Source organism: Dreissena polymorpha, unplaced genomic scaffold, assembly GCF_020536995.1.
Source record: "Dreissena polymorpha isolate Duluth1 unplaced genomic scaffold, UMN_Dpol_1.0 chrUn001, whole genome shotgun sequence".
In the NCBI taxonomy this organism is placed as follows: Eukaryota; Metazoa; Mollusca; class Bivalvia; order Myida; family Dreissenidae; genus Dreissena; species Dreissena polymorpha.
The window spans coordinates 1,111,371-1,138,447 of NW_026273315.1; the positions used below are offsets into that span (position 1 = coordinate 1,111,371).

Sequence of the window (27,077 nt, forward strand, 5' to 3'; positions counted from 1 at the left end):
AATTTATTAAAAAAATGGGTTTTTAATGAAGACACTGGAAAAAATAAATAAAATGTAGATGTATTCCCGAATGCAATTTTATAAGCACATGCTGTATTTATGCACTTTATGTGCAACTGTTACAATAAAATATTGCATATATCAAATTTGCACTAAACGGTTGACTTAATTTTAGCTTTAAATCTATAACTGCTCAATGGTACATTTTTTCAAGGCACTATTCTTAGCCTCACTTTGGGAAAACAGGGTGTAATGCATGTGTGAAAGGTGTCATCTAAGATAAGCCTGTGCAGTCAGCACAGGCTTATCATGGACAAAACTTTGCTTGTATGGTATTTTTTTTTTTTAAGGAAGTTTTTTCTTTAGCAAAATTCCAGTTAAAGCTGAACATGTCATCCCTGATTGAACTGTGCAGACTGCACAGGCTTTTCTGGGATGGCATAAATGCACACAGATTAAACCCTGTTTCCCCGGGCAATGCTTATTTATAATATAAGCAACAACTTTGGAGTGTAATTCTTTACTTTAATACAAAAGCACAATAATCATTAAGTAGAAAACAAGCCACATATTTAACATGTGCATTGAAAGTCAATAACAGTCTAGGAGCAAAAGAAACACAACATGAATTTGATAGGAATGTACAGATTTTCAGTAAAAAAATATTTGTCTTATTAACAGATTTCTAAATTGTTAAAAATATTATTGTTTTATTTTCATTGATGACAATTGGTAATTATTGTGATATGTTACCTTAATAAAAGTAATTCATAATTTTTCTTAAAAAACCTTTTTTCAAAAATACTGCACACTATGATTTGATAAAAAATATGTATAACACAGTTTCATTTCTTAACAATTATACTTTAAGTTGAGCTGTTGACAACTCTTTCAGATTTAAATCACAGATTGCTGTTTACAATTACAATGTTTGAAAGCGATTGTTTTTGCCAAAACAAACAGAGCAAATCCAAACACTAAAAATATAATTACCAAATGACAAAGCAACAAAATTTAACATTTGGTTCAATACAGGTATACAACAGTACAAAGTGTGCCTTCATTAAGTCATTGTACCTGACACAGGTGCTATCATTAAATTGTAAATGATACTAGGCTATATCTAATCTCAAAGAAAAATCACTTTTTAACGAAGTACAATACTTATAGCAGTTTCTCTGTACTGCCCACTGTTAACTCTTTCCCCCCATAAGAAGCAAAGTGGAAATGAATATTTGCAAACACAATAAAACCAGAACAGCCTGCGAATAACTTGCAGTCCGTTCAGGTTTTATGCTGTTTGCTGCTTATAAGTATCTAAGGGTTGAAAATGATGTTTTTAAAACTACAAGCTAGTAAGAAAGGTCTTTTATTAAATATCTAAGAGACTACATATGCTTCAAAATACATATCTCAGTGGTAAAGGGTAAATTTAAATAAGTGGTAAGGTATTTTGTAAATAATATGATGCGTAGTGTCATCCCATAGTAGCCTTAGCAGTTTGCACAAGCTAATCACACTTTCCGTCCCAAAATGGGACTATACTTAATCAAGGCTCGAATTTTGAGGACTAATATATCTAAACTTTAAACCTGTAACATGACAAATACTATGACAACTTTAAGATCACAGTGGCTTAGTGCATATTGTGTCAACCTATCAGTCAGGGGTATATGGGTTTAATCCCAACTCTCGAAGCATCCTCGAGATTTACACCAAGTACTGGTTATTCCCAAGAAAGCTTTTTAGCCACTTACAACACCATAAATAACAGTTGAATTTATACTGTAAATTCTGTAATAGTTTTTTATCAAGCTGATATGAGACCTGTATTTTCTCGTACATTGTCCAAGCATATTTAAACTAAACAAACAATGCCAAATATGACAAAACGCTGAGATTCTATGACAAAAATTAAAAAAAAAATGTAACAAGATGCTGCATTCAATAAACAGTGAGGCCGCCTGTGGAAGCCTTCTCAAGATTGACTCAATGGCCCACATGTCTAAGTCTTTGTCCAAAATGAGGTCAATGTCAAGGTCAAATGAGGTCAGGTGATGTGCAAGTGTTGAGAGTGCAATGAGGTCAGGTGATGTGGAAGTGTTGAGAGTGCTCAAACTTCAAACATCAAAACAAGTATGAAATTTTTGTAGCATGTGGTATTGATGTTATACGAAACCAGTCATCAAGGGTTAACCTAATAAAGTTGGAGGGAATAATGGACAGGCCTTACCAATCCAAATTGGTTTTAGACAAATGAATATGGCTTAAAAATGAGTTTTGTTTTAATAGTTTCTTCTCAGCACTCACCGTAAAGTATTGGATACAATTAAATAAACTTTAATTAATACAGTATACTAGTATCACAAATAGAATTATTCTATAAAAGTAGGAGGAATACTGAAGGGATATAGTACAACATGTTATAAACTACAACATATATCTACATGAACAGTAAATATTCTATGACTAGACATAACCAATGAGTCAATGCATTAAAATTACAGTGTGAAGTTACACAATTAGTTTTATGTGTCAAGTTAAAAAGCAACAAATTATATCTGCAATTAAATGCACATGGATAATTGACTTGCAGAAGATTTGATGGACATTGCTTTTAGCTATTCCCATGGCTGGGACTTTATTACCACAACTTCACAAATATGTTTTGTATAAACTGTATCGTGTTATGCTAATAGTGAAGTTACACATCCTGTAGCTTTGGCCCAAATGTGTTATAAAATACTATAATGAACTGCTTTCAGTACTTGAGCTGCACTCTTGGAGAATGAGGCTTTATGCATGGGCATATAGGACCTCTTACATGCTTATCAGGGACGATATTTTCCCTCTAGACTAGATTTTCATTTAAAACGACTTCCTTTAAATGAAAAATTCCCTTAAAGTGGAAAGTGTCGTCCCTGATAAGCTTGTGTGGACTGCACAGACTTTTCTGGGACAAACTTTACGCACATGCATAAAGCCCAATTCTGGGACAAACTTCACGCACATGCATAAAGCCTATTTCTGGGACAAACTTTACGCACATGCATAAAGCCAATTTCTGGGACAAACTTTACGCACATGCATAAAGCCCATTTCTGGGACAAACTTTATGCACATGCATAAAGCCCATTTCTGGGACAAACTTTACGCACATGCATAAAGCCCATTTCTGGGACAAACTTTACGCACATGCATAAAGCCCATTTCTGGGACAAACTTTACGCACATGCATAAAGCCCATTTCTGGGACAAACTTTACGCACATGCATAAACCCATTTCTGGGACAAACTTTACGCACATGCATAAAGCCCATTTCTGGGACAAACTTTACGCACATGCATAAAGCCCATTTCTGGGACAAACTTTACGCACATGCATAAAGCCCATTTCTGGGACAAACTTTACGCACATGCATAAAGCCCATTTCTGGGACAAACTTTACGCACATGCATAAAGCCCATTTCTGGGACAAACTTTACGCACATGCATAAAGCCCATTTCTGGGACAAACTTTACGCACATGCATAAAGCCCATTTATGGGACAAACTTTACGCACATGCATAAAACCCATTTTCCCAGAGCGGTGATTCATTTTGAAAAAGAATGTTGAAACTTTTGTTGTAGGTACCATCTGAAGGTAAAAGAATTGTATTTTACCCATAACAACAATATGACATGCATGTTTAATACATAATAAATATGCACAGATAATGAAATTTAGGTGTGCATTTAAATGTACGAATTCATTCAGTTTTGTACATGTGTATATGACCAGGATTATGCAATTTTTGGATTCCATAAATCCTGACTACAAGCCTAAGCATTCAATGATTACAACACACATAATTAATGTCCTTATAAATTTAAAAAAGAACTATTGGTTATTCTGCTACATTTAAACAGCAAGAACAGGCTGTACAAGAGATCATTGTAAAACAGGCATGGCCCCTTCCCCCCTCCCCCAGACTTGCAGTGAGGTGCATCTGCAATTAATAAAGAGATTGTTTAGTATTACATTTCTGTTTGAGTCATGACCATGACTTGTTGTACTCACACAGTTTACAAGAAGCAATCATGCCAAAATGGATGATCATGCTTCAAAGCGTTCTCTTGATGTAGTTAGGAAACAAATTGGACCAACCAACCAACAATCTGACCAATGGACACATGCATAGCAATATAGCCAAAGTTTTAAAGGAAGCATGATAATATGTCTTAAGATCAGACATTCCCAAAAGTTCACTGGTGGACCTGACCAAACATTTTAAGACAGGTTCGATTAAAAATGCAAAATTACTAGTCCGAACGTCCAGGAAATAATTCAAGAATAAAAGTTGATTTATTAAATAGAATTTAAAGATGAAAACAAAAATGAGCTCAAATGAAATACAAGCAGAAAAAATAACATCATTTTTATTTGCTTTCTTTCATGATATTATTGCGAATGAATTGAAATTGCGACACTTTCTCCTAAGCAAGTATAAAGTAGCGGGTGTTATCCTTACGTTTCACTGGTCTATTGGTTCTCGTATTCTGCGGCTTAATGTTATTCTAGCGCAATCGTTTTTTAATCAAATAAGTTTTCTCAGGGACCTTTGTATAGGTCCATGGTTTTCTACACTATTTTGAGGTAGCCAAATCAGGGCAGAAACGTCCCTTTCCACCTACGCAACTAGAAAACAAAATGAAGAAAACAAAACTCTTTGAGAACAAACGACCAGATATAGATTGTTGTGCAGTGAATGGGACCAAAGGTGATCTTTGTTAAGCTTTGACCAGATACACATGAAGTGTATGAGCCCTGTCTGTGACTCTGACTCAGGGCCCTCAATCCATTTTAGCAGAAGCGGGTCGCTACCCATAGCAGGGGGAATTTTCGCGGCGTTTCTCTTTTTGGGGGATTTTTTACTTACAAGATCTAATTATTACATTTGTACATGTTTGCACTATATTCATTGCTTTTTTCATAATTAAGTATGTTTGACAAGATTAAATTAAATTAGAATTGAGATATAATAATCATGAGACACATCTATCTAAAAAAAAAATATATTTTTTTTTTAGGGGGAATTTTTCTTTCCAAAAGGGGAAAAAAGTGTACTTTTCAGGTGGGGGAACGCGGCTGAATTTCGGCCGTGAATTTGACAGATTGAGGGCCCTGTGACTATAAGAGTGATTTTGAATTTGAAGACTTGAATTTAAAAAATCTTATTCACTTTGGTAATCACAAATAATCATTTTGATTTATCATTGTGTCAATAAATTGTTGAGTTGGTGACTTGATGTTGCCCTTGTATGAATCCCAGTCCGTTCCTGTAAATTAAAAAGTCTACAAGACCTGATGTCCATTGGACTTAAAGAATTTTTGGGAATGTCTGTTTAAGAGTGAGAGGTATCTAAAAAAAATATTATATACTTGGAAATGCATCATCAAAACATACATTTGAACAAACAAATATAATACCACCTGAATGTTGTTTATATATGGCACATTATAAGCATCATTAACAAATGCAAATGCAATGCTGGATTTACAAATAGGCATGCAGATTATAAACATATAACCTAAACTAAAGGACTATAAAACATCCTAACGACCACATCAAACATTAAAACAAATTTTGTGTGGCGCCTTTATATCACAAAAAAGGAATGTAAGGGCGCAATTACAATATACAATAATGCCAATGTTAATAAACATACGTGTGTGATCTAATAAAAAGTCAAAACTAACTCGTAACAAAAGGGAATAAAGCACCAGAAAACAATATTAAATAAACTACACAAACCAACAAAAACAAATATTCTTACTCCTTTTTAGCGAGCAAATAGTCTTCCTCAGTTTCAAACTCCTCCTCCTCATCAAGAATTAGTTCACACTCGCCACCAAGACAATACTCAAGAAAATCTTCACAAGCTCTCTCGTACTCGTCTTTATGCACGAGCAGGTGTGCCACGTGGGAAGTGTCGTCCCAGCACACGCTACTAACGTGCACGCCTAGAGCTCGGCGCTGACTCATCATGTCTTCAATGTCGTAGTACATGATTACACTGTCTGATTTTGAGTAGAGAAACAACATTGGCCATCTTGTGGAATCACCCGCCATATTGTCAAACAGGAAGAAATTGGACTTTTGCTTGACTTCTGGGTAGAACATGCTCCGTAGTCGTGAAATGATACCCGTGAACCAAAGGTAGGAAATCACTCCGAAAAACGCGATGTATTTTAGGAATGGATTTACGTGCAAGCTCATGCTGTAAGCCTTTGCAGCATTCATTAGTCGTGGCTTGCCAGGTGCACTGTCAATTACCACTCCACATACTTTAATGAATCTGTACCTGAATTGAGATTGGTCATAAATAAATGATTTTTGTGCAGCACATTCCACACTAAAATGAGTTAATACTCTTGCTTTAACTCATTCAAATATTGGTATCATAATGAAAAATCTAAATATGTCATTGTGTTAACTGTTACTACTTGATAGTAAAGTCTGATAAAACAATACTATTTAAGGAATCTGCCATTCAAGGTAAACAAAAATATTAGAAACTTCAATAATTCCAGTTAAGCAAACCGAGTTCTATGCTTATCCCACGGATATCCTTCTTTCGACAACAAAAACACAACTCACCTCTCATCTCCGTTTGTGAGAACCTTCACTATATGCGAGTACACATAACTGCCGTTGTTGCTGAAGATGTGGAAAATGACAGGGTTCTCCTCTATCGAGTAGTCCTTAAGAAGGTCCAGTATCTTACAAGCAATATCATCCAACTTCTCCATGTTAAAGAAAGCCACGTCTCTTGGTGACGTGTAACGGATGGTGATGCACCTGCAATTTGCAAGTGTGCTCAATATAGCATATACAATACATAGTTAAATAAGAAGTTCAACAAAGCAAGCTTATATCATTACTTGCGAAAATCAAAATGCTACAAGCTTTGCTACATAAAAAACAAACAAGAGATGTGTTTGTCAGAAACACAATGCCCCCTACTGCACCGCTTTGAATTTTTTTTTTACCTTTGACCTTGAAGGATGACCTTAACCTTTCACCACTCAAAATGTGCAGCTCCATGAGATACACATACATGCCAAACATCAAGTTGCTATCTTCAATATTACAACAGTTATTGCAAAAGTTTAACCAAGGTTAAAGTTTGTGACAGACAGACAGACAAACACATACAATGACTGACAGACCGGCAAAAACCAATATTCTCCCGATCACTCGATCCGGGGGCATAAAAAATTGAGCAACACTTGTACAAAATTAATGCAAGGTATAAACAGGCATTTACCAACAGTCGGCATACAATTAAATAAGATAACATTTCAACAGTAAATGTTAAAGGTTGACTACGGTGCCCTTGCAGTGACCTTGGCAATGAGTGAATGTATAATGGGCCTTACAATCGAACGCAGATTATGACATTTGCAGACACATAAATCTGCGATGATCGTATGGTTTAGTGTAACCTTCACATTCCATTGAAATTTGCAATCAAAATCGTACCCTCTTTGATCGTATATCTGTCCATATTTTGACAAATGCTTTTCCCGACAGCCCAGCCATCCTAGGAGAATAACAACAGGTTCTCTTCTGTTATTAAATCCAATCTCTTCCGCGCTCGCTACATCTGCATGCACAGGCGAAGGAAATGTTATATCGTATTCGAGATCGTCGTCCTCCATCATTCAGTCGGATGTTGATCCTGGTATTGTATTATGTTCGCCGATTGGTTAATGGTCCAAACTTAATCCAATCGATTTCGATAGAACAAACCACAACAAATATGGCGGTGTAGCAACAGGACGCCACTTTATTTTTTCATTAAATTCTGTGTTTAAAGGAAGGAAGACAACGATAAGAAAGGTAAACCGCATCAAAATATGTTTTAATAAAATTCCTTTTAACAAAGATTTTTTTTAATTTAATGAATTTGTTAGAAGTGTAAACAATGACGGAAGAAATTGGTTTAACAGGTGTCTGAATCTGGATAGGTAAATCGAACTTCCGAAGACAGTGTTTTTTTCACTTATAGGTCACAATATACTAAAAGATTTCCTACACAAATTCAATGTGAAAGCAATAACTTTAACAAAAAATAAAGTCAAACTTTTGCGCATAGACATCCCCATAACCATACCTTTTCTTAAAGAGCATTCCAAGCCGCAATGATTTAAACAATAAAAAAGGGGGGTCATACGTTATGCAAGAAAGAACTCGACGCGAATCAGCGGTCACTGTTTTATGGCCATCTATTTGCCGGCTTCGTACCAGTTGAGAAGGGTTTCCCGCCATCTGTCAAAGTCTCATGTAGTCTCCAACCTTCAAGCAAAAGAGTGCATTTCTGTTAAACATCAATGTTTTCCCTACCACATGCACAAAGAAACATTCTAAAATAAAGCCATGGCAAGTGCCCCTACAGAGAATTGTGTCTTCTTATAAATGATGTTCATGTTTTTAGAGAGTATAGCATTGCACTCCAAAATATTTTAGTATATTGTAACCTAAAGGAGAAATTTATTCTGATTAAAATGTGTTTTTCTTGCATATTATTATCTTCCTATGCATATTGCAGCAAAATATTAGGTTTGGCTGGATTATCTGTCCATTTGGCCATTTTATATCATATTTTCACACGCGGGTGTTTTCGGTCCGAAGAAGGCAATTTTAGGCCTGTTAAAGCTTAAATGTCCCTTTAAGATTTAAAGTTGTTGTGTTCAATATATGCAACAAAATACCAAAACAAACCAAATGGACAGGCACATGGGGCTTATGCGGGGTGGGGAAAGAATGAATTTGTTAGATATTTTCACTCAAAGCAATTTTGATAATGCCTTTTTTGTTCTTTTTTTTTTAAATCACCCCAAAAATGTCAATTTCAAAGCAAAAAAAAATCCAATTTCATCACAGACAATAAGAAAATTGGTGAAAATGAAAGATCAAAGATACTTTGAAGTGTAGAAATCCATAAGCTTCCAATAACTTGTTGTTTCGCACCAATAAAAGTGTAAAATCTTGAAAGCGCCTTGTTGCTCGGAGCCAATTTGTTTACCAGCTGCCAATTATATATTCTAGCATATAATGTCATGGGTGCCTTTAAACTGAAGAAGATGGTCAATATTCACTGCCAGCTCTCATTAAGAGGTTGAAGAGAATACAAAATTTCATATTTTGGGCACAAAATAAGTACTTTTTACTATTTTGATGGTGGCAATCTGGTCAAAATGGCGCTTCATAACCGAGCCAAAGACAAAAATGCTTATTTTTGGGGTTTAGAATGGAAGGAAAGGTTAAAATGAACAAGACACACACATGTAGGAAAGCATTACAAGCTTAGAAATGAGGTTTCATGTTGTAACAGGGGCAGAAAGGCAGTTCAGATCAATGCAAGCTTCCTGGAGGGGTTTCGGGTACTTCTTTTGGGGACACAGCTTCCCGCAGAATTCTCAACACAACAAATATCATTGATCCATGTCACCTTTGTATGCAAAGACAAGCGAATAAGGTCAATACTTCCCTTAAATCACTGAATGAGAGAAGCATGTACCAAATAAAAAACAAAACTGGTTGCTGAAATGCCAAATTTTGGCAAAAAGATCCCTCTAAGGTAAATGATGAAGGGGACACTTGCTACAACAATCCTATGTTTAAGTCGGACGCCACATCCTTTCAAGCCGGGACCATGACTGTAAGCATATTGTGAGGAAACAATACCAAACACAAGCTAATTGTAGGGTTACAAGTAGCATATCAACTCAGATGTACTGCATACATGCTTAGGAGCAAGGATAAACCTGTTAAGTGCCAACTTCTGCTGCCAACAAAGCACGAGCTTTACGTGTCAGGACGCGGAGCTATCAATACAAACTGCACGGGGAATTGCACGACGGCAAGGATTTGAGTGACCACAAACCATATTATGACAGTATTTCACACCTTAAACATCATAACTATGCTTATTTGCTTGTGTACATGATAATAATTTAGTATTATTGCCTGTTTTGCCATCAACAACCCTTCTCCAGTTGCCCTCGGCTAAGTCCCAGACATTTCTCTACCTGAAAAGGTCAAAATACCCCCAAAAAATAGGTATAAAATGAAAAAAGAAAATGCATTTATGTATTTTATGTGTATTTCTATGAATCATAGCAAGTGATAAAGCTTGTTATGTTCATGATTGAACTAAATATGAAAGCTGGCTCAGTTAAGCGTCTGCTGCACTGTCCAAACTGTAAAAATGTCCGCCATTTCATGTCGGTGAAATGGGGCTCTGTTTGAATGTTCATGCTTTACGCACAAGCTATTGTTGCGTTACTGGATCACGGAGTCCCTGGCGTTGAATTCTGACTTCATGTTGCACATTAACGCTACACGGTCAACCAAAATGCCTTTGAATTTAAGTCGGAAAGCAATTTAGCCCTTATTCAGCTATATAAGGGTGGGGGTCAACTTGAAAAACAACTATTCCAGGTCAAATAATCTGAATTCATGCATTTAATGCACTTATATTCTTCTCTTTTGCTAAGAAATGACCAAAAATCAGCTTTCACAGTCATATTTTGCACTTGCAGATGATATTTCATTTTTACCTAAAGTTAGTTTAGGTCACAATATACTAAAAGATTTCCTACACAAATTCAATGTGAAAGCAATAACTTTAACAAAAAATAAAGTCAAACTTTTGCGCATAGACATCCCCATAACCATACCTTTTCTTAAAGAGCATTCCAAGCCGCAATGATTTAAACAATAAAAAGGGGGGTCATACGTTATGCAAGAAAGAACTCGACGCGAATCAGCGGTCACTGTTTTATGGCCATCTATTTGCCGGCTTCGTACCAGTTGAGAAGGGTTTCCCGCCATCTGTCAAAGTCTCATGTAGTCTCCAACCTTCAAGCAAAAGAGTGCATTTCTGTTAAACATCAATGTTTTCCCTACCACATGCACAAAGAAACATTCTAAAATAAAGCCATGGCAAGTGCCCCTACAGAGAATTGTGTCTTCTTATAAATGATGTTCATGTTTTTAGAGAGTATAGCATTGCACTCCAAAATATTTTAGTATATTGTAACCTTATAGGGGAATGGTGGCGGGGCCCGTTCAAAGGGGAAAAATTGCGTCGTTTTTTAGGAAAAGGGGACAATTAAAAAATTCACTTGTTTATATGTAATGATATTTATTATATTAATACACATGTTTGTATGAATATAATATTCACAGCTGAATGTCTTTGTCCTTTTTCTTAAAATTAAGATATATATCAAAGATTTTTTCAACATTAGTTTCAGACAGTTCAGCCTTCATGCACAGTCTCAGTTTTCTTAGCCATTTAGAGTCTTATTGAGATCTTTTAAATCAATTAAATGGCAAATTTAAGCATTTTTTATCAATAAAATGGAGGGGATTTATTTTACAAAATGGGGGAAAAATATATACTCTTTTTAGGGTAATCACCGTAATGGGGCCGAATATCGGCCCCGAAATGGCCATAAAAAAACACTGGAAGATACCAATTTTGACTTTTATTCGACGGAAGTGAGTGCGCGGTTTGACACTATCAGCGATTTATTCCTTCTTTATAAAGTACCGGTAAACGGCACTTTCCCAATTACGAAAAAACTACAAATTTCCCAATTGCTGTCCATAAAATTCCCAATTTTGCAACATTTAGTTTCCCTATGCAGCCCTATGGCTTGAACCTAGGTAAATATAATATTGACAGCTTGAAAACACTTAGTTATCAATTTTAAAGTATTTGGGAGCATAAAATCAAATACATCCATTTCCCAATTTGAGGTTTTCACGACTCGATTTTTCCCCATTTTCAGGTTTTCACGACTCAATTTTTCCCAATTGGACCGGTACAGGTACTTTTCCCAATTGGACAAAAAAACACGCTGACTATTGATGTTGTAATACACTGGTTTTGAAAGTTTCTATAGTTTGAGAATTCACGATATCGTCACTCAGTTTATTCCACTCACACAGTTCTAACAAAGAAAAAGTTTTTAAAGTTATAGTTGTTGCTGGAATAAGTTGAAAGCACTGAGAATTATTGTTCTCTTGATTGCACACGATGTTCTGATGTATGTAGTCCTCGTATTTCTTAGCCCTCACTGTATGTTTAGGCCTAAGTAGCTTAAGGTAGTGTTCAATTGGGATAGCTGGTACGTGCCCTTTCACCACCTTGTACAAGAGTGTCAGCCTGTGGGCTCGTCGTTGGTCTTTGAGTGGTGGAAGGTCCAGCTTTTGAAGCATGTCTGTGACAAAGCCCAGCTGTTTGGAATGGTAGTCCCTGGTGATGAACCTTGTGGCTGAAAGCTGGAAATGTCTGTTTGGTTGAATGGATCCCATACGACACTGGTGTATCTAAGTTTGGACTGGACAAGTGCCAGGTAGGCGTTTTTACGGCAGTTTAAATGGCAGTGTCTGAGGTTTCTTCTGAGGAATCAAAGAGTGGAGTTGGCTCGCTTTGTAATATTGGTTATGTAGGTTTTCCATTCCATGTCTTTTGATAAAGTAACACCAAGGAAGGGGTTATCTTGAACTCTTTTGAGGTTTTCGTTGTTGATGTTGTAAAAGAAAAATGATTTGTGTTTAGAACTAAGAAGGTAGAATTTCTTTGCATTGAATTCCATCTCCCAGTTGTTGGCCTATTTCTGAAGATTGTCTAGGTCCTTCTGGAGAATTTCATGGTCTTAAAATGATGTTATAGGTTTGTAGAGACGACTGTGAGTCATCTGCAAAAAGTCTGACCTGTGACTTCGCCCTCTCTGGAAGGTTTTTATGTGGCACAGGTATAACAACGGTCCTAGCACTGTCACTTGAAGAACTCCGGAGCCAACTGGTACTTGTTGAGACTTCTCCCTATCAACAACCACACACATTTCTCGGCGGGTAAGGAAGTTTGATATCCAGTAGAGAAGGTTACCATGGTTCCGTAGTTCTCAAGTTTCAGTAGCCATGTCGAAGGCCTTGCTGAAGTCCAGGATGATGGTATTGACTTGTTTATTTTGGTCGTAATAGTTAAAGGAGTTTTTAAGCGGTTATTATAAGTTGGGTTTTGCATGAATGCCCAGAGGGGAATCCGTGATTTAGCGAGGTGAGGACTTTGTGTTTGTCAATGTGGTTCAATATGTGTTCAATATGTGGTGGCAGATGATGTGCTCGAGAAGTTTTGAGGTGACCCTAGTAAGGGATACAGGACTGTAATTCTCCGCTGCATGACTGTCTCCCTTCTTTTAGACTGGTGCTATTGGTAGCATGACGCGGATCATATAGCCTTTTCCAATTGGTACAGAACCGTTACTTTCCTTATTGGTGATAGAAATTGCTGCAAACTTGACTTTTCTAAGTAGCATTCAAAATACGTTAAGCCTCAAGGAATTATTATGAAAACAATTGTAGTAATTATTATGAAAACAAGTGTAGTTATTTTTTATCAACATGGAAATGCCCATGCATAAGTGGCCTGGTGGTACTGTATTGCCATCTAAACATGAATATAAATGTGCCATTCTTTAAGCTCTGCAAATTGCAAATAATAAGCTTGTTAAATTAAAATAATATAATATATTAAAAGTGTCCAGCTCCCTCAGCTGAGCCTACTTTTATAATTTTAAGGCCGGGCATTGAGCAAGCTGTAAATAATTGTTAACTTGTGTTTAAATAGTATAACATATAAGAGCTACGTAATCAGAAAATGGGTCATATGCTCAATGCTGCTCCAGACAGACCTTGCGCAGTCTGAGACTGTCTGCATGGTCAAGAGCTACACTTTCCGCAAGTGAGACCACATAACCTTGCCTAACTTTATTGCAAACAGGTTAACTCCTGACTAGACTGGCCACTTATACCATCAGACCTATTTTAGCATGACGCGGATCATATAGCCTTTTCTGTACTAGGCTCTGACCTCATATCAGCAATAAAAATCAGTGCCTTTTATACAGTATATATTGAGTACAATATCTATCTCTATATCCGGACAATAAATCTGGAAGCTTTGGTGTGAGGTTGGCTGGAAACATATTTGTTAAAGGAGTAATATTTTACATGCTGACATAGTAGTAAATAACCATGGTTGAAAGCATCCTTTAAAGAACTAGATAATTTAAGAACTTTTTTTATTTTAGCAAAAATGTCTGCCAAACAGCAGACTGCAATATCCAAAGTGATGACTCTGCTACAAGAGTGGGACAAAGGCAGCAAATCGATGCGGAGGAAAATATTGGTCGATTTCATTGCACAAAACCAAAATAAGACAGGTCCCGAATTAGAGCAAGAGTTTGCTCAAGCTGCTAGTCTGTTTTTGACAAGATTGACAGCATGGTTGAGGCTGACGTATCCTTTAAAATCATATTGTTTTTACTTAGACATATTATTAATTTCTGGAAAAGTCCTAAATCCATAAGTGACCAAGATATGTAGTAATCTTTAATATATAACTGACCCCAACACCTTTTTTTCTTAACAAGATGTTTATAATTGTTCTCTTTTGCTCTTGATGCAATTTAAGACTTTCATTATCATGAATTTTATTTAATTTAATAATTTAATTTAAACAATGTCTATTTTAAGACAATACATTTTTACATGAAATTGCTGTGGTAAAATAGACTGAAATAGTTTTATTGAGAACATTTAGCTGTAATTTCATCTGTCCTTGACTATGAACAGATACATGATTGGAACCAGCCTAACTGAGCAACTTCAAGCAATAGCCATATTTTTATCAGCCTCAAGTGGGTAAGTGTCTTTTGAATAATTTAAACAATACTGTTTCCACATGAATTTGCCAATTCACTTTGTGTATTCTCTGCTCAATGAATTGATTTTCATTTTGTAACCATAACAAAAAAAATCAAGTCATTTTGCAATCAAATAAATGAATGAAAAAAATGTATATCAATTATAACACTTCCACCAAAACTGGATTTTCGTTTGAAAGAGACCTCCTTTAATAATTTTTTTTTCATAAAAGCAAAAGTGTCGCCCCTGATTAGCCTGAGTGGACTCAACATGCTAATCTGGGACGACAATTGATGCACATGCATTAAGCCCAGTTTTCCCAGAACGGGACTCAAATAATCTCACTTTATGTTGCTCACATTTGATTATCTCCCTTCATGTTGCTCACATTTGTAGACACAAGTTCATGGCAGAGTTTCCAGAGGTGGGCGGGTTTGCTTACAATGCTTGAGATTATCTCCCTTCATGTTGCTCACATTTGTAGACACAAGTTCATGGCAGAGTTTCTCGAGGTGGGCGGGGTGCTTACGATGCTGGAGATTATCGGTCTCAAGCAGGCGAAAGAGGAGGACAAGAGTGAGGCGCTGAGGAATCTGCATTACATTGCAAATGCCGGGCGTAAATACAAGGAACTTGTCTGCGAAAGTTATGGTAAAGTTGTTTCATTACTTAACCCATTTATGCCTAGCATCTAGAAAAAAAGGCCTTGGCAAACAGTGTAGACCCAGATGAGACGCCATATCATGCAACGTCTCATCAGGGTCTGCGCTGTTTGCTTAAAGGAATTTCTGTAAGATATATTCTTAATATAGAAATAAATAAAGTAGAGATCCCTAATTTTGGAAATAAATTGATCCAATTTAGAAGGATGGGAGAGTCCACTAGGCATAAATGGGTTAAAAATATTGTGAGGCTAGAATGTAAATTTATAATATTGGCAATTTAATTTAGATATCAGACAATTGTAATGATCTATGATGCCTGATAAGCCCAGCCTACTGCCGTGTTCAGTGAATAGAAGCTGGCGGTATTCTGTATTTTGTTTGGTTGTGCTTTGCCCTCTGCATGATAGGGGTAGTGAGTAATGTGTTAGACAATCAAACCCTATTGGATCTTGTGAATAAACCATCCCTCTAAGGGTATAGACAGTAAATAACCACAATAAAAAAACATTACAGCAATTATGCGATTATTTTCTTGCATGATAGTTGTTTAAAAATTGTAATGCTTTAAACAGAAATACTGGTAGAGAACTGTATTGATGACATTAAGTATTTTAAATAATAAATGTTGATACTAAAAGTAACTATAACTAGATGAGTAATGGAACAAATTACTATTCTTTACGTTTTAACATTATTGTTCAAATTTTGAAAGCATACCAATGTATTAATACATTTTATTAAATATGTTTGGTTTTGCGGATATTTTGCACTCTCGTTTACTTGTAAAAATTATTGTTCTATTCCCATAAATCATTTAACGTCCCTTTTGATTTGAAATTATTTGAAAAATACAAAGTTAGATTTTTTTCTGCATATTAACCATAAATGTAAATGCAAATGTATTCAGATTCTTTAAATGAAGCAATCTGAATTTTAGCCTGGCTGTCTGAAAACTGGGCTTAATTCCTGAGCATGAAGTGTTGTCTCAGATAAGCCCGTGCAGTCTGCAAAACTTATCAATGGCAACACTTTCTATTTTATATGGAATTTGAATGCCCCCGAAGGAGGGCATATAGTGATCGGACTGTCCGTCCGTCTGTCTGTCTGTCCTTCCGTTACACTTTGCGTTTAGATTTCGAAAAATGCTCATAACTTCTATGTCCCTTGAGATATAACCTTCATATTTGGTATGCATGTGTATATGGACAAGGCCTTTCCATACGCACACAATTTTTGACCCCTGTGACCTTGACCTTGAACTTAGGGTCTGCGTTTAGGTTTTTCGAAATCTGTGTTCAGGTTTCGAAAAATGCTATAACTTCTATCAAAGCGTTTATAGGGGGCATATGTCATCCTATGGTGACAGCTCTTGTTTGTTTTAAAGAGGTCTCTTTTAAATGACAATCCAATGTAGGTGGAAAGTTTCATCCCTGAATAGCCATTGCAAACTGCACAGGCTAATTAATCTTGGACGACACTTTTTGCAGATGCATTAAGCCTAGTGTTCCCATGTTGCAGCATATATGACATTAAAATCCTTAGGTATCAGAGCCATTGCTGAGTGCCTGGCCAAGTCCAAGTCAGAGGAGACCCAGGACGCCTGCAGGAACCTGTTGTTGATGTTGGCCCAGGGCAATCCCAAGTTTGAGGTTCAAGTATACAAGGGGCTTATTGCCCTGTTGCCCTGCAGTTCTCCGAAAGCCCAGCAAATGGCTGCCCAGTCATTGAGAGTTGTACAGGTTTGGAAAAATTTTAGTTTTTAAATGACAAATGTAGTGCTTATTTTTAGTGGAACAATTATATGTCAATGTAGTGTTTATTTTTAGTGGAACAAATATTTGTCAAATTATGTAAAAAAAATCTAGTAATTTTTGTTTCAATTGTGTTTATTGAACTATACGTATCAACAAATCTTTGTCGTTAAGATAAATCATGGCTATTAAACCTATATGACAAATGATCGTTTTATGCGTTTGACCTTTTCTTTTCTAAAGCATATGAGCCTTGATGTGGGAACACTGGGCTTTCTTCACGAACATGATGTTTGCTAATAAGAGACCTACTTTAAATGAAAAATATCATATAAGCGGAACCTGTTGTCCAAGATAAGCCTGTGCAGACTGAACAGGCTCATCTATGACAACACTTTACGCACATGCATTAAGCCCAGTTTTCCCAGAGTGAGGCTCATAATTTGAGGCTGGATATTACAATTACAATGGTTCCTGGTTAGTTTTTGTTTTACAGCCCATTGTGAAGACTGCCAACACCTCTATATGTGATCCACTGCTGAACCTCTTGAAAACTCTTCATTTGGAGGTACAGTTTGAAGGTAATAATAGTTTATTAGTACTGGTAGTAGGTGTAATGGACAAGGGAATCAGACAAGGCTGATATTCAAGTTAACGTTTTTATTCCTAATTCATGCTGATTCTCTTCAAATTGACACAAATACTTATGTGCAAGTGGCCATAATGCCCTCGACGTAACTTGCGCCCTATGTCGTTTATCACACAAAGTAAACATTAACCTTACAGTTTTTTCGGTAGAAAATGATCAACCACAAACAAAAAAATGTTGTCTCTTTTTAATGAGCAATGGAGCCAATGATGAAAGTTTGAATTTTCCAGTTTGAAGAACGTGAAAAATAACTTAAGAGGATGTTTATCTCAAATCACATAGTTTATGGCTGTTTTGGGCATTTTTGCACTCATTCTGCCCATGTTAGTTTTGAATAGCAATTCATTCAGATTGTTGATGCATTTGTTTAGAAGTATTCATTTCCTGTTGCCTTACTTTTTCAACTTCAGATGAAGACTCAGTTGAAGAGTTAGTATCGGGCTCCCTTTGTACTGTTTAAAGTAGTAGTTCAATATTGAATTGTTGAAGGAACTTGTTCCTACATTATTTGAGTATGAGTGACCTCACTTATTTCCATTTACCTCTAAATCCATGTTTCGTATATGTCTGTTGTTTTTTATGTTTGTTTTATTATGGGCCTGAGGATTTACTTTACAATAATTTTTCTTGACTTGATTTTGACATGATTGCAGTGTTGCATAGGCTCCCCCCCTACCCCCCTTGTTTCAGCCAATGAGCTGTATTCTTTGCATATAGATTTCAGCTGTTGATACTTATTTATTTGCATCTCACTGACCTCCATTGTTTCTTTTTCAGCCATTGTTCTTTTATTCTCATTAGTGACCATTAAAGTGTTGTTTTTTTGTACGAGTGACCTTGTATTCCAGTAAATTTTCCGTATTTTTATGCCCCCTTTCAAAGAAGCAATGTTGCTTTTTTTGCACCTGTCTGTCATTTGGTCTGTCGGTCAGATGGTTGGTCAGTCCTTAGACCATTGAGTTCCACACAATATCGAGAGAAGGTTTTTACCTACAGCCATGCACATTGGTATGTGGGTTACATGGGAGGAAAGATAGGCGGTCAAGTAAACAGATCAAAACTCTAGGTGAAATGTGCTCGTAAAATGAATACATAGACTCAACAGCTAAAATCCATAAAAACATTTCTTAAGAAGACTCTCACTTGTGATAAAATGTGTCTTGTTCTTAGGAAACTGGGCTTAATTCATGTGCGTAAAGTGTCGTCCCAGATTAGCCTGTGCAGTCCGCACAGGCTAATCAGGGACGACACTTTCCGGTTTTATGGTATTTTTAGTTTGAAGGAAGTCCCTTCTTATGGAAAATCAAGTTTAAGCGGAAAGTGTCGTCCCTGATTAGCCTGTGCTGTACTATGCACATGAATTAAGCCCAGCTTTCTCAGAACAAGACACAAATAACCATCTTGACAAAAGACAAGTCAATTCATAATTAATGGATGGATTATGGTACTCACAGCGGTAAAATGAGTTCAAGCATTAAATCCTGATTTACATGGTGTTTACAAAAGAGTAAAGTCCAGCCAGTTTCATTTCTATTGGAGTGATTTTTATTGTACGCTGATGTCTTATTATAGATAATTAAAATAATTGCCTATTAATTATGTAAGTTTGTGTGTGTGTGTGGAGAGGGCATGCATTTTTTTTAAACATTTGTTCTTTGCATATTATTTACCTACCTTGTTTTGATTTCAGCCATTGAGCTGTTGAAGGAGCTAATGGACTACAATGAGGTACAGGATCAGTTGTTGACTGGTCTTGTAGGACTGCTGAGGCCGGCCAAGGAAGACATGATACAGAAACCAGACCTTCTTGATGGTGTGTACATGTCTCAAGTGGATTAACCCATTTATGCCTAGTGGACTCTCCCATCCTTCTAAATTGGATCAACTTATTTCCAAAATTAGGGATGTCTAGTATATTTATTTCTATATTTAGAATATTTCTTACAGAAATTCCTTTAAGCAAACAGTGCAGACCCATCTGGGTCTACGCTGTTTGCCAAGGCCTTTTTTTAGACGCTAGGCATAAATGGGTTAAATGATCCTCGATCTGGGAAAACTGGTCTAAATGCATTTGTGTAAAGTGTCCTCCCAGATTAGCCTATGCAGTCTGGACAAGCTAATCAGGGACAATACTTTCCTCTTTTAAGCAATATTTCGTAAGAAGAAAGTCTGTTCTAAACAAAAATCCAGTCTAGGCGGAAAGAGTTGTCCCTAATTAACCTGTGTGGCCCGCACAGGCTAGTACGGGACAACACTTTAGGCATATCAGTTAAGCACAGTTTTCCCTGAATAAGGTTGAAATATGTTTCATACCTCAACTGTGTATGGATACTTGGTATTTGAGATTTGTCTGACAACTGAGCATTTCACTTCATTAACTGTGTTTAAAACATTTACTTTTCAGTGTGACAATGAAAGATGTTATCTGCTTCAGGCTTGTAATAAAATCAGCTTTAATTCTTGAAGCAGCTATGCAAGTATTTTGTTAATTTTAAAATTACATTCATTCTCATTCTCATTTTTTAATGTATCACATTTGTATGCAAGTATTCTCTGCCAATTATCTTGCCCAATTTCTGCTGATGTCATATATGATAATGGTTGTGGGACAGAGACATATCCACATATGTCATTTTATTATACAATGTTCATCTTCCAAGTTTCCTTTCTTGCATGGGATCATTTCATCACCAATTCTTACACCTCTCATGTACTTGTATATTTCAGATGCAGATGTTCCCAAGATGAATGCCCCACTGCCAGTATTTGTACAGCAAGCAGCGGCTGCCAAAACCATAGGGTATGTTCTACAGATGTACTTGCCTAAAACGAAGTAAGAGCAAACATCTTTAAATGAGCCCCTGTCAAGGAAACCTGGGCTTAATGTGCGTAGTGTTGTCCAAGATTAGCCTGTGCAGTTTACACAGTCTGATCTTGGACGTCATTTTTAGCTTTAACTGGATTTAAAACGGGAGAGACTTCCTTTAAAAATAGAATTCCATAAAAAGGGGAAAGTGTCATCCTTGATTAGCATGTGTGGACTGCAAGCGTTATGTGGTTACGACACTTAACGCTCCTGTTCTAAGCCCAGTTTTCTAAGAAAACAACTCAAATATATCTGTTGGGCATTTCATAATCGGATTGACAAAATACATGTCATTAAAAGGCCAAGATTACTGAAGATATTGGTATATGCCGTATCTTTATCTGTGATCTTTTTTCTCCTCTTAGATAGCAATACTAATAATAAATAAATACAAGTTTACATGAGTAGCAATCAGCACATCTGTGTGCCAGTGCATGAGAGAACAATACTTCAGATTTTGGCAGAGATACATATTTTTACGCCTTTGTATTCCCTTTGAAAGTTAAATTTAATTGAAGACCCTTTTTTACTGTATTCAAGTTTTAAAGGCTTCATTTCCAATCCTAACATACTGATAAGCAGCAAACAGCATAAAGCCTGAACATACTGCGAGTTACTCTGGTTCTGGTTTTACGCTGTTTGCACATAGCCATTTTCACTTTGCTTCTGAGTGGAAAAGGGTTTAATGATCAATGTTTATTTCAATCAATTCAGGAATTTTTACGTGTAAAGGCATCAATTGGCTATATAACATCCCGAACTAGGTCTTTGAATTGAACAGGTACAGATTAAAATCAAATATTGAAATCACAGTTTGAATTACAGCATGCTATACCCCTTCTTAACCAGTAAGAGTTCACTGAATTAATATGGTCTTACTATTTCATATTACAAATCAAATCACCCCAAAAGATATTAACCCTATCATGTCACTCTCTGACTATCCCAATCCCTGATATTAACCCTATCATGTCACTCTCTGACTATCCCAATCCCTGATATTAATCCTATCATGTCACTCTCTGACTATCCCAATCCCTGATATTAACCCTATTATGTCACTCTCTGACTATCCCAATCCCTGATGATTCAGAATAATCATGATTTGAATTTACACACGCAAAACTTGGCCAACATTTTGCAAGTGTGCAAGTGTTCATTTTCAAATTGGTGTATAAGTCCTCAGCTGTATGAACCTTGCTTTAGGAAGAGGTAAAACTATGTATCCCTACTGCAGTTACAATTTTGGTTAACTGTAGTATATCCATTTGTGGCATTTCAAATAGTTACAATCTTCAAAAGCTTTTGCTAATCATAGCTATACAGTTTTGGAAGAATATAATTTAACGCAATGAAACACGTGTTTTATTTTGCAGCATTCTTGCAAGGGAATCAAATGACTTGGCAGAAAAATTGATACAGGTTTGTTATAGTATTTTTTTACAATGCTCACAAAAACATGGGCCGTGCTCTGTGAAAAGGGGTTTAATGCATGTGTGTAAATTGTCATTCCAGATTAGCCTGTGCAGTCCGGGACGACACTTTCCACTTTTATAACATTTTTCATTGCAAGGAAGACTCTACTTAATGAAAATTTGAGTTTAGGTGGAAAATGTCATCGCTGATTAGCCTGTGTGGACTGCACAGGCTTATCTGGGATGACACTTTACACACATGCATGAAACCCCTTTTCAAAGAGCATGGCCCTTATTTAAATGACTTATAGTATGTCATGTTATTAGTGTCATCTTAAATATCTCAGGCACAAAACTATCAGATCTCTTAAATAGAGAATAATAGGTTAGTGTTGATTATAGATCAGGTTTATCATGCGAGGCTTAGAAAACAAAAAGCACGAGCCAGAGCGCATCTAATATATACATCCTGTTTAAGTTATGCCAAGACTTGTAGCTGGATGTGATTTAATGTATTCTTGTTTGTTCATGCTATGAGTAATATTTTATATTAACATGGTACAAATCCTGATGTATGCCATGTAATTGTATTCATTATGAATATTTCAGAAAAGAGTGGTACATAACCTTATGTATGCCATGGGAAACATGGACTATGCAGACAGTCAAAGACAATCCAGCATATCTTTAGAGGTTAAATACATTAGACAACATATTTACTATTAATCATTCAGTTGTTGAATGCTGCTAGTTATTAGACATTTTATAATATTCATTTTTAGCTCTACTGGCCATAGGCCAGAAGAGCTTATGGGATGGCATGGTGTGTGTGTGTGTGTGTGTGTGTGTGTGTGTGTGTGTGTGTGTGTGTGTGTGTGTGCGTTAGAGTTTCTCTTGTTTATCCGATAAAGTCCACATTTTTCATCCCATTCTTTTCAAACTTGTTCAGTGTGTTCATATTAATGAGGACTCGAACCCTATTGAAAATGGGTTACATCAGAGTAAAAAGTCCAGAATTATCTCCCCTTGAATTTGAGAAAATTGTGAAATAAGGCTTTTTTACGCAATAAAGTCCACAGTTTTCATCCAATCATTTCCCAACTTGCACAGTGATTTTTACTCTATTGAAAATGAGCAATATCAAAGTTATAAGTTCAGAATTATCTCCCCTTGAATTTGAGAAAAAAATGAAAATTTAACATTTTGCCATAACTTTTGCAATATTGAAGATAGCAACTTCATATTTGGCATGCAAGTGTATCTCATGGAGCTGCACATTTTGAGTGGTGAAAGGTCAAGGTCATCCTTCAAGGTCAAAGGTCAAAAACAAAAAATTCAAAGCGGCGCAGAAGGGGACATAGTGTTTCCGACAAACACATTTCATGTTTGTTTACATATAAAGTTCTATCCTTTTGAAACTTCAATGGATGTTTTATATCATCACGGGCCAGAACCCCATTGAGAGTGAAGAAAATTTGTCCAACTTATTGTTGAAAAGGAGCCATTTGAAGTTTAAATTTTACGTTTCTTCTTGTTTATGCGATGAATTTCCCATTTTGGGTCTGTTTGTTTAAAACTTACTCAGATTGTTCGTACTATCAAGGACTTGAGCCCTATTGATTCCAGCCATTAGATTGATTCAGGCCCTCATGGGCCTCTTGTTCAATTAGAACTGCAAATATTGTGAACATTTTATCACTGCTAAACTTACTGGATATGATATGAGATAAGAAACTTATATACAAGTATGATTTATGATTGAAAATAAAAGAGTCATCCGATTTAACATCTTTTAAACTATTAAAGTTTAAGCGCACTTGAAAATGCAAATATCTTAGCAATGGAGTTTGTTTTACTTCCAAATTTTGTTGATAAATAATTATTATGTTGGACCAAGCTGTGTTTTCATTAAACTTGCCAGTCAATTAGTTGTGTTACTGTTTTTTTATCCCAAAATATCTTATCGAGGTTGTGCCATGTAATATCTTGTTGCAACTGCATTCCATATGACATATCTAGTTTGTTGTTTATTTGCTGTTCAACAAAGAATTTACAGATGGTTTTCTTGTTGTTTCAGTACATGTGTAGAACATTCCCAATAGTTGACGACCACGTGAGGGATGCAATGGGAGAAAACTTTTATGATCTTTTTATGGTAAGTTAAAATTGAGCCACGCTCTGGGACAACTGGGCTTAATGAATGTGCGTTAAGTGTCATCCTAAAATAGCCTGTGCAAACCCCTTTCCGTCTAGACTGGATTTTTGTTTATAAGAGATTTCCTTTGAGCGAAAAATTCCATTAAGGCTGAAAGTATCATCCCTGAATAGCCTGTGGAGAATGCAGTGTAGTATCTGGATTTTGAAACAAAGGCATGATGCGTGTGTGTAAATTATGTTGTCAATTAATGTCTTTTATGCCAACCGTAGTTTGATATTGGACTTAACAAAATAAAACATGGCAAATAAGTTCAAATAACTGGTATTTTTTCTCAAACCACAGTGTACTATTTGATATATAATATTGCATAAAAGTGCTCTACTATTATTTTTAAATCATGCCCCAGGCGTAAAAACTGGCCATGCCAAAGTAATTATAATAACAAAAATCTTTATTTAAAGAAGATAGACTTGTTAAGAAATACATCAGATGAAATTACATAATATGCAATTTATATAATACATTTCTTATTTTCAACAAGGTCTTCTAACAATATACTATTTACAACAAATACATCATGTTTCATCTTGAGCAATAAGAACAAAACATAAAGAATCATATATGCATCATAAAACTACAATAACAAAAGTGTCATGTTTGTTTTTTTGTATCAAGTTCTTACCTTACAATCTCCACGCAGAGTTGTTGTTCTGTGCTCTTACATACAACCTCTGCCATCACAAGAAAATCTCAAGATCTGTAAGGATTTTATTATATTTTTTTAAGTATTTTTGGATTTGATTGAGCTATGCTGGTTCCAATCAAATCTCTGCACGGAGGTTGCCTACCTTATTGCAACATGTGACAGAAGGGGTGGGGTATTTTTTTAGTAAATACAAAATGATAGTTGTATTGTAGTCAGGCTAATCAGCCTGACACTTTCTTATTTTAGGTATTTTTTGTTTAATGGAAGTCACTTTTTAGTGCACATCCAGTTTAGGCAGAAATTGTCGTCCCTGATAAGCCTGGTGGACACAGGCTAATTTGGGATGACACTTTACACACATGCACTTAGCCCAGTATCCAAGAGTGTGGCTGATTTGTTTTTATTGGTAGGAGATCACTTGAACAATTGTTTCGTATAGCAGTCCATTTCTATCATTGGTCTTGTATTGCAGTCAATGGGATCATGAATTGTTTTGTTTTTCAGTCCAACCCAGAGACCCTGTATTTGAACATGAACCACATCCAGTCTGATGTGCTCATCTCCAACAAACTCAATATTCCAAAATGTGAGCTGCTTTTATTTTTGTTCTTCACAGCAAGGGCATATTTTGGAGTCACTTGGTTGATTGGTTTGCCTGAAGTGAAGTTTGTCGAGTGAACTACTTCCTTATTTCTCAAGTGAAAACTAAAAATATTGTTACAAACAAGTGTAGATTTGCAAACAATCCCCAGTGATGCACACATTCCTTAGTTTTGTGCTAATGTAAAGCAGATTTGTTTGTCGCAAAGTTAAAGTTTAATAAGAAATTATGTGAAGGGATGTTTGTTTCGTAAATTATTAAATTATAAATATCTCAATACAGCAAGAAATCTTCTTTACTTATCAGTAGCTTATTAGTATGTTTAGAACATATGCATAAAACATAATAAAGTAATAAGCGCCTTTGAACGTGCACTCTTGCATGAAAAGGGCGCTATATAAATCCGGTATAATAATACAATAAAGTAGGCAACAACATTGCCATCATGTATTTTGCACAAAATGCTACAAACTATTAGTTGATTCTTATGTGTTTTTCTGCAAATATAGAATATCAAATTTTATTATGACATTGATTCTTTAATAAGAATGTGAGTATTATTAACATTTATGCAATGTGATTATTATTTAGGCCTTGCTCTGTTAAAAGGGGTTTAATGCATGTGCATAAAGTGTCCACTCAGATTAGCCTGTGCAGTCTGCACAGGCTAATCAGGGACGACACTTTTCGTACATGCATTTTACCCCCTTTTCAAAGAGCACGGCCCATTTAATTAATTTGTGTGCCAGAGAAATCTGCTGATGCAAAGAGGGACAAACTGATTAGCCTCTCCTGTAGACATGTTTAGAGTAACATATATACCGCTTGCTACAAACATTTGATACTTGCATGGATGATGTCTTTGAACACTATCAAAAATTCCGCATCAACTTACCTCATTTTGTAATTGATATTGACCTACTTTTGGACTTATTCAGATGATCAAAAGTACATGGTTTACCAAGAAGTCTAATTGCTACAATGCTTTGATTCTTTCATGGATACTATTTATGAACAGTCTAAACACAAACACCTTATGAACAGTCTCAACACAAACACCTCACCTCATTTTGACCTTGACATTCACCTTTTATTGCCTATGAATAATTCACTGAGTCCAAATTGTTTGTTAACCCAAAATGACATGCTTCCACCTGGGCATTTGCATTTATTGCACATAGCATCTTGTTTCTTTACTGTTTTTTCCTTGAAGTATATTTAAAAGTATATTTAAAATTTTTAAACATTTCCTCATATGTTTATAGTTGACTGTAGTTATCGCTTGCTGATCTTTTCTATCATGCTTATTTCAAATTGTTATTCTTTGTTTCAGTGGTGGACAGGGTTGACTAGAGACTACTTCATCTGAAATGAGACTGTATTTTATCTTTTGATAGCCTATCTGATGGTTAAAGCTAATATTTTACTTTAGCAATAAATGACAGCATGTATTCTTCTGTATTTTACTTTTTAATGCAATTAAACAAAATAGT

At 35.9% G+C, this 27,077-nt stretch overlaps 2 protein-coding genes across 5 annotated transcripts; one reads left to right on the top strand and one right to left on the bottom strand.

Annotated features, from left to right (window-relative positions):
- Positions 1 to 511: 511 nt before the first annotated feature.
- On the bottom strand, positions 512 to 7,746 carry LOC127863117 (transmembrane protein 53-like). Of its 2 annotated transcripts, XR_008040917.1 has the most exons (4): positions 7,529 to 7,746; positions 6,644 to 6,844; positions 3,280 to 6,347; positions 512 to 3,021 (listed from the first exon to the last, which is right to left on the bottom strand). XR_008040917.1 is itself a non-coding variant. In XM_052402482.1 (3 exons), exons 1-3 carry the CDS (start codon positions 7,708 to 7,710, stop codon positions 5,816 to 5,818), a joined length of 915 nt encoding a protein of 304 aa, XP_052258442.1. In that variant the 5' UTR covers positions 7,711 to 7,746; the 3' UTR covers positions 512 to 5,815. The 2 variants fall into 2 exon arrangements, 1 of the variants encoding a protein (XP_052258442.1); XM_052402482.1 differs by having other exon boundaries at positions 512 to 6,347.
- On the top strand, positions 7,586 to 27,037 carry LOC127863116 (armadillo-like helical domain containing protein 1). 3 transcript variants are annotated; one of them, XM_052402481.1, is made up of 13 exons: positions 7,586 to 7,607; positions 14,158 to 14,365; positions 14,702 to 14,770; positions 15,258 to 15,424; positions 16,981 to 17,177; positions 17,686 to 17,770; positions 19,529 to 19,651; positions 20,566 to 20,638; positions 22,081 to 22,126; positions 22,729 to 22,812; positions 24,197 to 24,274; positions 25,488 to 25,569; positions 26,918 to 27,037. In XM_052402481.1, exons 2-13 carry the CDS (start codon positions 14,163 to 14,165, stop codon positions 26,935 to 26,937), a joined length of 1,227 nt encoding a protein of 408 aa, XP_052258441.1. In that variant the 5' UTR covers positions 7,586 to 7,607; positions 14,158 to 14,162; the 3' UTR covers positions 26,938 to 27,037. The 3 variants fall into 3 exon arrangements, with proteins under 3 accessions (XP_052258441.1, XP_052258439.1, XP_052258440.1); XM_052402479.1 differs by lacking the exon at positions 7,586 to 7,607 and adding an exon at positions 7,776 to 7,888; XM_052402480.1 differs by lacking the exon at positions 7,586 to 7,607 and adding an exon at positions 12,796 to 12,919.
- Positions 27,038 to 27,077: the final 40 nt, after the last annotated feature.